Source organism: Sminthopsis crassicaudata, chromosome 2 (assembly GCF_048593235.1).
Source record: "Sminthopsis crassicaudata isolate SCR6 chromosome 2, ASM4859323v1, whole genome shotgun sequence".
NCBI classification, from domain to species: Eukaryota; Metazoa; Chordata; class Mammalia; order Dasyuromorphia; family Dasyuridae; genus Sminthopsis; species Sminthopsis crassicaudata.
In genome coordinates, this window is record NC_133618.1 from 562,386,916 (window position 1) to 562,399,326 (window position 12,411).

At 35.6% G+C, this 12,411-nt stretch overlaps 1 protein-coding gene across 1 annotated transcript in view; it reads left to right on the plus strand.

The window, feature by feature from the left end:
- AGBL1 (AGBL carboxypeptidase 1) overlaps positions 1-12,411 on the plus strand; it is a 1,143,822-nt gene that overhangs the window by 200,696 nt on the left and 930,715 nt on the right. The window contains exons 7-9 of the mRNA XM_074285224.1: positions 2,975-3,183; positions 8,393-8,558; positions 9,911-9,978. Of these exons, the coding sequence (XP_074141325.1) occupies positions 2,975-3,183; positions 8,393-8,558; positions 9,911-9,978 (443 nt within the window). The remainder of the gene's footprint in view (positions 1-2,974; positions 3,184-8,392; positions 8,559-9,910; positions 9,979-12,411) is intronic.

The window sequence follows — 12,411 nt, forward strand, 5'->3', positions numbered from 1 at the left end:
CATTTGCCAAATATGTCTAGAAATATTTCCCTTCTTCCTCCCTAGCTTGTGTCTCTGGATGTAACTCACTGTTTTACTTTGAAGAGATTTCTAATCAAGCTGTGTGGTCCAAGTTGGCTCTCACTATATAGAAAGTTTGGACTTTGTTTACAAGTGTTTCTGTGAAAATGGGAAATTGGAATCTAGTTCTTTTAACTGGTTCCCAGTTACAGCTTATAAAAAATGGGACTAGCCAATTGATACAGTTTATATTCTATAAGTGCCCAAACCTCAATTATTGCTAGCACTTAGGTGCCCTTCTGCAGTCTGGCTTTCTGGAAGGAAATAGCCAAGAACTCCCTTTTATTGTAGCACTCTGATTTTTCTTTCCTGACGAAGCTGTCCTAAGTGGAAGCACAGCAGGAGGAAACGGGATTATGGCTCCCTACAAGGGATTGAGGCAAAACATAAGGAGACATTTCTTGACAGTGAAGGATATTCACCATTCAATGTGTTTTTGAGGGAGTGAGGTTCTGGATTTGCTTTCCTAAGAAATCTTTAAAAGTAGGATAGGCTTTTTTGGGGAAATAGAATAGTCTCTTCCCTGTCTGGAATGGTTCAAAGTGTGTGTGTGTGTGTGTGTATGTATAAGAGAGAGAGAGGGAGGGAGGGAGAGAGAGAGAGAGAGAGAGAGAGAGAGAGAGAGAGAGAGAGAGAGAGAGAGAGAGAGAGAGAGAGAGAGAGAGAGAGAGAGTGTTTTTTGTATGGGTGTGTGTCGGTGGTAGTAGTAGTAGTAGTAGAAACTGCAGCAGCAGTGACAGTGGTGTGGTAGTAGTAGTAGCAGCAGTAGCAGCAGTAGCAGCAGCAGTGATAGTGGTGGTAATAGTAGCAATAGTAGTAATAGCAGGAGCAGCAGTAGTAGTTGTAGTGGTAGTGATAATAGTAGTAGTAGTGAAGTAGAAGCCCAAGAAGCCAAAGAAGCAGAAGCAGAAGAAGCAAAAGCAGAAGCAGAAGAAGTAGTAGCAGCAGCAGAAGCAGTAGCAGCAGCAGAAGAAGAAGAAGAGAAAGAAGTAGTAGAAGAAAGAGAAGCAGAAGCAGCAGAAAAAGAAGAAAGAAGAAGAAGAAGACTCTTGAAGCCCTCTTTCCTTTCTGGAATTCTGTGTGTCAATAGCAAATTGAACAATTCTGAGAGCATGTTGGGCCCTTACCATTTATTTCAGTTTCTCAATGGGATCATTATATTTTTTTCACTGTTAATCAGAAGAATTAACTTCTAATACCTAAAAGTTATTAAGAAAGACATCAGGGAAATTCTACACCAGCTCTACTGAACATTTAGAGAGAATTAATGGAGCCAGAGGAAGAAGTGGGTGTGTTGAAGATAGAAGGGATGGTCCTTTACAGAGAGAGAATTTGTATGTGTAGAAGAGGGGAGAAGTTGGGAAAAGGATGAAGAATCACTTTTCACTGGGTTAGTTATTTCTCTTTCTGCTTTCATAGAAATGAATACAGCATATTATTGATAGGGATTGAACCTATAATTTAATTTATTATAGGGGATAAAAATATCCAGAAATTTATCTTAAATTCCTATACATATTTGCTTTAATTTTATGTCCATACTTTGTACATATTGAATACTAGAAATGAACATAAAAAAAGCTCATTTGGGAAAGGACCATATTTTGGCCTTTTTTTCAACAGCACCTATCATAGTGTTCATAGTAGGTATTTAATAATTTCTTGTTGGTTGAGTAAAAGGCACCAACAATCAATTCACAAGGATTTACTAAACCTCTTCTTTTTTTCTAAATGTGAGGATGGGTGATGAGAGAATACATATAGCAAATAAAAATGAATCTCCACTTACAAAAGGTTTATATTATAATGGAGAAAGCAAGTATATTTATACATGCATATACATATGCACATATGCATATATGTATGTATCAATAGAGTGAAAGGAATGATAGACCTTACATCTGTATGGAGGTTTCTTGTGTGGTGAGGACTCTTGTCTTTGAGTGTGACTTAAATGGACATCTCTAGGCTCTATCCCCTCGCTTCTTCAGAGGAGATTTTCAATCCTGCAAAGATGGGGCTTTGTATATCTATCTATTCCCTTAAATATTGTTCATTTGGGGTGTGATCAGGTTCCATCAAACTTTTGATTGCTTTATCGTTTCTAGGGGCAAAGAAGATGCCAAGCTATGTATCCAAGGCTTGACCTCTTTTCCACCTAAGACCAGTTTCACAATGAACAAATTTCAAAGCAAAAAACTAATTTATCCAAATCAGAGTAAAACAGAAATCAGAGAAATATGCAAAGGAAAATACATACTGATAACATAGATTTAAGGAACTCTCCCATCAGGAGCTAAATAAATAAGTTTCATTGAGGGAGTTTCTTGGATCTCACCCAAGACGAAACTCCCTCAAGTCTGTAGAGTGGTAAGTCTCTAGAGGAACATGATAAAGACTACTATTATTCTCAAGTCTTCACAGAGACTCTTTCTTCAGAAACCTGAAGTAGGATTGAATTTTTTCATCTTTTCTCTTGAAGCTGGAAGTCAAGTCAAAGCTATGCTTGAAGAAGACTCTGACTTAAGAGTCTCAAAGATGGATTGGTTGAGAACTAAAGTTTTTGTCTCTTGCCAGTTCTACTCCATCCTTCATGTAAGGTGGGAATTTCATGCTCACCAATAAGGAGAGAGTCCCATACAAATAGTCTTTGGAACAGGGGTTATGTATATTTAAAAAAAGATACAGACTATTGTAATGCTAGACATGATTCCAAAATGTCGAATTAAAGGATCTTCGTAGAACCATCCATCTACCTTGAAACCTATAGAATTTGATTCTTTTTTATTCTTTTGGCATGTGGGCATATTATTGTGCTGGGAGAAAGGTGCCTTTCTTCTGTATGCCCATGCATTAATTAGCCTCTCATCCAGAGGAGCATATAACTGATGGGGTCCTGTCTTCTTGATTTCAGAATCAAACAGCAGACGGGCTGTGAATAGAGGTTATCTCAGTGGATTGCTCAGACTACATCAGGATTGGCAAAGTCATGATACCTCCAATGACTTCATCCAGCTCCGGAGATCTCTCTTGCTCTGCCTTAAGCACATCACCAACATCCAGTCTGGCAGAGATGCTTTCCTTGGGGCCCAGGGAATGGAGATCCTTTTTGCTACCACACAGGTAAATATGGCAAAATGAGCCCGTGTTTACATAATGACTTATTATTACAGTATGGTTTAAACATATCATCTGATATAAATCTCGTGACAATTTTGCAGAGATTATTATCTAAATTTGTAAGTGGGAAAACTGATCGGTTATCAGAAGACCTGGATTCCAGTCCTGGTTATCTGCGTGATCTCAGGCAAATTGCTCAATCTTTTGGGTTTCAGATTCCTCATTTGTATTAGGAAGGTGTTAGACTGATTTTTCACGTCCCTTTCAGCTCTAAATCCATTAATGTTTGTGGAAGTTAAATACCTTTAACAACAATCACATGGCTAGTAAGTGGCATAGGTAGGACTTGAACATGTGTTTTTCCAAGTACAGGGCTCTTCTTATTTATATAGTTTTGTCTGTTAGATTCCAGGAGCATTAGGGAGTAGAGAATGGAGTAGACAAGACCTGAAAATACCTTTTAAAACTGCATTTCTGCTTTGGCCAGATGCTCTTGATTTAGCCCCTGTTCAAATGGAATTAAATCTCTGTGATTTCTTTCTTTCATTTATTGTTTCTTTCTTTCCTCCCTTCTTTCCTCTTTCCCTTTCCTTTTCCTTATTTCCTTCCCTCCTTCCTCTCTTCCTCCCTCCCTTCTTCCTTCCTTTCTTTTTGGATTAAGGAAAATTTCTGATGAACTGGAACTTTAATATTTCTTAACTTCATTTGATTATCTCTAAGTTTTAAATACCCATCTGTGGTTTTTGAACCTATTAAATATTTTCAGTTTGTTGTTCATATCTTCTCTGGATGTAACATGCAGCAAAGCTTGTTTTGTTTCATTTATGTTTCCTAATTAGTCAGTCTTTCCACATCCCTCATAAATGTGTTTGCTTTTCTCTGGAGGCCCTTCACTCCCTTCACTTTATTTTTGCCTGTATATTCTCAAGATCATGACGTAGCTAAAGAGAGTACAGTCTTCTAAACAGAGATTGTTATGGGAATTCTCCTTTAAAAAACCACCCTTATAGTAATATAATATGAAACTATAAATAATTTTCTGTCTGCTATCATAGCTTTGTTTTATCAATCACTACTGCTATCATAATTTTGCTCTATCACATGATTACTGTATTTTACATTATGTTTCACTTGATGAAGTAGTCCTTTGGATTTTTGCAGGCCACCTTGTATTTTGTTAGTGTGTGGTATCTCAAGATTCTAACTACTCCAGTCCCCTGTGGAATATTTCCATCATCGCTGATGACTAACAGCTTGTGGGTTTCTTTGGTCTGCATACTTCAGCTGCATGCTGTTTATTCTGTTGGATTGTCTATGTTCACTGTCAGAAAACAATCAAAGGTGAAAGAAAGGAAACAGATACAGAATCTAGAGTTGTGCACATGTGATTCTGAGAAAATTGGGGAAAGAGAAAGTTGGAATCAAGATGAGAACAAAGAATGGATGAAAGGTCAAAAGAAAGCAGGAAAAGATTCATCCTTTAGGATAATTTCTTAGGAAGATGATCTCTGGCCATTTAAATAAACTAATTTACTCACAAATCCCCCCTTTTGGTCATGATATGGAACAGAAGCAGAATTTGAACAATGGTTGCATTATATAAGTACTTTCCACTAGCAAGAAGATGACCTTGACAAGTTTCCCTAATCCTGTGTCATAATCATTATTAATCTGCCCTTTAAATCCAGGTCTAGGAGGCACCTCCCTAAAGGTGCAAATATTGAGGTCTATTTTGTTGAATTATCAGGATATGACATAATATACAAATTCTATTTAGAAGCACATGTGAGACATGAAAATACTAATCTTTTCAAAGGTCAGAAACAGAATAAAATGATAGCTTTAAAGGGTTGTGTGTGTGTGTGTGTATGTGTGTGTGTTTTAAATAATATACCACAGGAGAGCTGTCAAAAGGGACACCATGAAGGTTGATAGGTTTGACATCTGACTTCCCTTTACTCCTTGACAATGGCAGTTTTCTATTTGAAAGGATGCCCCTCCTAGATAGAAATGAGACTTTCTCTACTCCTGTGGTAGAATATAGCATGCATTTAAGGGCCCCATGTTACTGTGGTCTGACAGTTATACCAGGAGAGATTACAAATATGCTTACATACACATTGCTATTCTACCAGATTGATTAGGCCATAGTCCAGAGAATGTATTGACAACATCTGGCTAATTGAATTTCATTTATATGAGGTTACTGTTGATGGTATAATGTTGGTATAATGATGGAATAATGAGCCATAGGCCTTAGTATGACTAAAAAATTCAAAGGATCACTTATGTGTACTTGAAATCTCTCACCTTAAAGTTTTTAAGCTGTGACTATTACTATCAAAGTCCATCACTTTGGATGACCCTGACTCATTATTTCAAGGTGTCACATTCTCACCAAGATAAAGTAGTCCACTGGGGTCAAATTCAACAGAAACTAGAGCTATTAAACCATACATAAAGATCCCTAAAGGCCACATATTGAATTAGAAAAAGACATATTAATAGTCTCTATGTTCTATTATATTTTAATCATTTTAGGGATTATTTCCCAGTTACATTTTAATCTGGTTTGGACCACAGTTGGAAATGTTGCTGTAAGCTCTATGTTTGGTACTATGGAAATATACCACACTATAAAGAAAAATACTAAATGTATTTTTGCAGTCTAGAGGTTCAACCCTTTGGAATCCAAGGAAGATTTTATCATTTCTCAGCTTCATAAGCGTGGGCATGAATAGAAGATAGAGAATGGTTTGATGGATTTAAAAAAATTTATTTGTTGGCAAGTTATACTAGGAATCCTAGAAGTAAAGCATAAGAGAAGTGTTACTAGGATGTGGTTGAATCATTGTTTTAGGGAAAGGGGTAGAAGTTAAAATTAGAAAATAGTTTAAAATAGAAAAAGACTTATCATCCTCTAATAAGGCCCAAAGAAGGAGCTATAAATTATAATAAATGCTTGCAAATTACTACTACCATTGTTCACCAGAGGACAGATATTATAATGGAAAAGATGGCAGAATATTCATTATTTTATTGAGCAACATGCGTTCAGAGCAGTAATCTTTTCAATAGGATCAAGTTCCAATGAAAGGATTATCTGCCATAACCATTGTGATGGATAGATACTAGATGGCTCAGTTTCCACATCTAATACATGATTAAGTTGGATTATATGACCTCTAAGGCTTCTTTCATACTTAAAAGTGAGATTTTATAATCCAATTGTAATAGATGACCTCTAAGGTAAATCTGAAATTCTCTAATTATGAAATAGTTGCTTTCCTATTTCCTAAATACCCACTGATATTTAGAATATTTGATTAACAATTGGTACAAGCCTCTTAATAAGTTGTGTAAATATGAGCAGTCCTTTCTTAGCTTCGGTTGGAAGGCACCAAAGGTAAATATATTATTAGCAAAACCTGTTCTAATTACCTACCTGTTCTATCCTCTTCTGGATACTAGTTACTATCTTATACTTCCCTGGCACTAATGTTCTCTTTAAGTAATTTTTAGGCTTATTCAATGAATAATTATTCAATTATTCAATTGATAAATAGATACATATGTGCATATGTACGCAACCCCCCCCCCCACATACACACTGTTATAATACAAAGATTTTGCCATATTTCTTTACACTGTATTTGAATTGGATAAGTCTTCCAGGTTGATTGAAAAATTTCATACATTTTCTTGATGACTTGTTCAGGTAGTTCCTTTGCAACTTGTTTTATGGTAGTATAGGAAAGCTCTCAAATGTATCCCTTACATAGAGAAGAATATCTCCAAGTTCTCATGAAGATCCCTGTTACATGACCATATAGCATCAGCTTAGAGGTTTTCTATGGGCTGCTTTAAAGAATCTATACTAATACCACTGAATATTGAGGATCCTTTTCTTTATAGGAGAAAACTCTAAGTCACTCCAGGTGCCAAGATCCTGATCACTCTTTACAATATTGTTTTTTAAAGCTAATGAGGATATCTGATATCCTAGAGATGAAAATGTGTTAATCTTATCCATTTACAACTAAGAGAGCTTTCTGCTGTTTGCCCCAAGGCTGTTGAAATAGGACATCTGGTTTGTTCCATTTCATTTCACTGGTATTCTTCATTAGAATAAAATGTTATGGTTTTGTAAGTGGTTTGACTCTTCTCTCCCCTTTCAAACATTCAGAATCTTTGTGGTAGCAGGGATGGTGTCTAGAATTCAATCTATTTTTTTCTGGGTGCTGATTGCAGTTTGTTGAGATATTATAGTTATATTATGTAACTCCACCATATATAGATTTTCAGATGTCATTACAGAAATTATGGAGAAGAAATCATCCTACTTTGATCCTTTTGGCAGTTGACATGGTATGAACTAATTGAGTATCTATTAAGCATTGTGCTTAACAGATCAGTGGATGTTAGAAAGTAGATAAGTTGAATAAAACAGTCCCTACCTTCAAGTTAATGGTTTGCCAGAAGAAATAAGAAAGATATACAAATAGCAATAACATAAAGAAAAGAGAGGTATAAACAAAAGCTATATAAAAATAAAATTGAGACATCAAGATCAGGGAAAACTTCATGGAAGAGGTAACATATAAGCATAACCTTGAATGATGATAGGATTTTGATAAAGATGAAGGGAGACAATTGGAATAAAAGGAATGGTGTGAACAAAGGTATGGAAGCAGGAAATCTTTTATGTGGAGAGTAATAGTACAATGGAGTAATATTATTTGACTGGACCACCTTTCCTTTGTTTAATGTTCCAAACACCATTTTCTTTTCTCTATAATGTGATTCATTAAAATAAGTACACTGGACTTTGAAGAGAAGTATTTTATTTATTTTTCTTTTCTTTTCTATTTTTTTTCTTTTTATTTCTTTTTTCTATTTCTTTTTCTTTTTTTTCTAACTTCCTGATTTCCTGCCATTTTCTTATTCTTCTTTATTCAAATGACAAGTGAAAAAAACTATTATTTTATTTACTTTATTTCCAAAGTAAACAAGTCTTTTCATCTCTCCACTCTTTGGACAACTAAAAGTTTTTTAGGACAATTCTTATTAATAACACAGGAGATATAGCTAAACAACAGTTTGTTTTCCATTTTTATATTGTGTTTCAAATGTGCAAGAATTTTAGCTTTCATAATCACTGGAACCCTACTGGTAGGGAGTTCCCTAATCAATATCAATTGCTTTTGTCTAGAATTACCTCGGTAATCAAAGCATGGATCCTATCATCTCAATAGTAATTCAGATTCTGAGGAAATGTTACCCCAAATGTTCATTGCCCTTGGCCACAGCAAGTAGCTATTATTTCTTCTCTGTTCCTGGGGATATCAACTCTGGACCACCATGTACTACAAATGAAGGTAAATTAAATGGACAATGATGCTCTTCAAGGATTTCTATGTGTTAATATATTTCTCCCATACTTTCTCTTTACATATGCTCTTTGGTCCAGGGAGACAGAGTTGAAGATGGAACAAGTGACTCTTTCATTGGTCAAAATCATTTAGTCTTTAGGCAACATAAGACAGTTAAGGGACTATTAATTTTAAAATGCATTTTAATGACTATGAGAGAACATGGACTCTTCTCTTCTTCCTCACTGGTGCAGACCACAATGTATCTGAAACTCTTTTACATCTTGGGTTAAAATTCAAAACTCTTTTGAATTTTTCTTATTTGTTACTACTTTTCTGCTTAATTAGAAAGTCCATAAAAATCTCATGTATACACAAGAATATGATTTTGTACACAGCCACTTGAGCTGGTTTGAAATCTCTTCCAACTTCTCTAATATGACACTTTATAATGCTGTTTTGTAGTAATATTAAGTTACCCAAAAGACTTCAAATAGATCTTCAAGGTAAATATGATTTGTCTTTTAAAAGTTCAGTATTTTACTAAGTTTGACTCTGTTATAAAATTCTTATTTCATTGTTAAAATATTCCAATGACATTTCCCTATTCCTTAACTCTTTTATCTTAGAATATTTTAGACATTTAGACATATCCTGTTTGATGACTTCTTTAGTCTTCATCTGTAAAATAAGAAAGTTGGACCAGGTGATTTTTAAGGCACATTCCTGCTTTAATATATTATAGTTTGATTTCATAAATATTTCCAAGATTTTAAAAATGTTCCATAGTTTTGTTACATACAGGATGATCATAGCATCATAGATTGAGACTAAGAAAGAAACATAAGGATCTTCTAATCTGATCCTCTCGTTTTATAGATTAGAAAACCGTGGTCCAGGATTGTGAACTAATTTTTCCTAGATCATACCAGTGATAAAATGCAGAGACAGGAACTAAACTTGATCATGTGATTTAAATGCAACAACCCATTATACATTGTTAGTTTATGAAGGACTTTATGTGAGAGTGCCGAATAGAATACTGAGAAAGGGATAGTCCTGCATCATATCCCCTTCCCAGATTTGGGTAAAATAGAGAATTGTTATTTTCTTTTCTGTTGGATTTGCACTTTGTTAAACATATGGTTAAAGACCTTCTTTTCAGGTCACTGAGTGCTCCCTCTTGTACATAAATACATAAGGGTCTGTGAAGTTACTGAGATGTAAATGGGAGGACAGAGACTTATAAAAAGATTACTCAGTGTGAAGAAAGGTTATTAACTGGCATCTATGAAAGTCGAAATCCAGAGGGAAATGAAAAAAAAAACATTTACCCATTTCAGTTCTTTCCTCTGCAGATGATTTTGAAGAGGACGGTGAGGAAGAGGAGGACAAAGACTCAGATTCTGAAGAAACAAAGGAGGAAGTAAGCACACTGACCTCTGGTTTGAATGAGAAGACTTTCATATCTTGCAATAGGCACATCTTTGCAAGGAAAATCAAATTTTTGCTCATCCAAGTTACAGACTGTATCACGGAAGGTAGCTTAGTGCTGTTGGCTAAAGCTAAGCAACATTGGTATTTTTCAAATACCTTGAAATGACTGGTAAAATGCCACAATAGAAATACAAAAGCCATCTAACATGACGGTACTATCAGACTAGAGACAAGGCCTTGAGTCTCCAGGAAGTACTATAGTATGCCATAGTTTTGAACTAATTTTGACTAACATTTAGTTTGAAACTAGTTTTTAATTACTTAAACTATCATATAACACTTGCATATTAAATAGATATATTAAACACAGGCAAAGAAGACAGAAATGAAATTGACTTAGCAATCAGTATCACTCTTCTGTAATAGTATCCATTGTTTCTAAATATGCAATTTTGGTTTATTGCCTTACCTCTGTTGTCCCATGATGGGCTGCCTCTAGATTTGGCAAGTCTGCAGGTACATGATACAACTGTTTTTTCATTTTCTAACTCAGGGAATAGACTCAGGAAAATTCCCTCTGTTCAGTCAGCCTTAATAGTATCATGTACAAAATGAAGAAATGAAGCAAATGCTGCCTCATGAAATTCTTGGGGAGGAAAACCTGATGAAAATCCTCACGAGGAACTTTTCCATAAGTTCTCTATAAATGTATCATAACCATCACTCACTTGGCTAACACTTGTGGCAGACATCTAGAGGAACGCTTCTGTGCAACGACACTAGCTTTAAACTGCTATTGACACCCCTGTATTCTCAGGGTTTTGTTGATAAATAGAATCATTTCTGAAGTCATCAGGAGCAAATTGGTTCTTTACTGTGGTTTGGCGGTGCATGCCAATGGAGTATGTGCTGAATTATTTGAATAATACAGGGTTGCAGCAGCTATTCATCAATGCCACTCCCCACCTCACCTCCTGCTTGCTCTTCAGTAACTGAATGCTTGACACTGGGTGTTATTTCCCTCCCTTATCTGATGCTGAGGGACAAGTAGTGCATCAGTGCATGGCTGCATCCTGCATTGTGGATGTTTCAGATGGTATCCCGAGTCCTGTTTTGCAGATAACTGCGGGGGGAAAGTTAAAAAAAATAAATAAACAAGAACCAGCTGGGAAATAAGCACAAGACAAATTGGTGCAGGGACTAAAAGCTATTCATCAACATGTGCCAAGCAAACAGCAGATGAGATTTCTATGCATGAGCATGACCACCAGAGAAATGAGAGTTTTTGTAGTTGTTTGCCTCTGTCATAACCCCTACTAAATTGTAAACTTCAAGAGGCCAGAAACTGTATCTCATCTTTAACTTCATTTCTCCTTCAGTGAGTTGCATAGTTCTCTGCACAGAACAGATTAATTTGTTTGATGAGTGAATTAAAGAATGCTAGGAATAAAAGTTAAATTGATTTCCAGGTGGGATATATCCAGGTAAGACATTGAGCCAGAAGACAAGATTTTTCTCAGAGGACCGTTAAGCTTCACCTCCTTGGAGGTGACTGTAAGAAATATGAACTGCAGGATAAGGAGCCAAGAAAACCTTAATTCTGATCACAGTAGTAAATCTGACTCTTAATGTGGCCACTGTGTGCCTTAGCTTCCTCATCTCTTGGAAATCTGTAATAATCATTTTGATCTGCTTTCCTTGGAAAGGATAAATAGCCTATATCTGTAGTGCTTTGAAATGGAAAGTCAAGTAATGCACTCAGAAAGTAAACATGATCTAGGGATGTGATCAAGTATCTTATGGTATATATAGCATGGCTAAAGTACCATGTTGTGAAGCAAGGTCCTATAGAAATAGATGTACAAAGAGAAATTGTATATATTGTGCAAGGAGTCAGAACTATATTTCTTTTCTTTTTCTCTTATCTGCTTTCTCTGATTGTACACAGTACCAGAAAGTGTCAAGATTAGTCCTTAATGCCAATACATTAGTAACTAAGGTAGGCATGGCCCTGAAATAATTCTTTATTGCTGATCCTCATGTATAAAATTCTTTATTTTAGGAAAAAGGCAGTGATCAGCTTTTTCATTTTATATAAAATTGGCTCTTACCAGGGATTTATTCAGAAATAGAGGTTTATCCTAAACTTCCTTTCCTAAAGAAATATTACACAAGCTGTTTTCAATTTTTAACTCTTTGCCCCTTCACAAGCAATTCCCTAATGCTGAGACTCTCTTTTTATTGACCTAGCCATCTGAGATAATAAGTATAATATCTTGAAAACCTTTGAAACACTATAGAAAGTTCTTTCTTTTCTTCCTTCCTTCCTTCCTTCCTCCTTCCTTCCTTCCTTCCTTCCTTCCTTCCTTCCTTCCTTCCTTCCTTCCTTCCTTCCTTCCTTCCTTCCTTCCTTCCTTCCTTC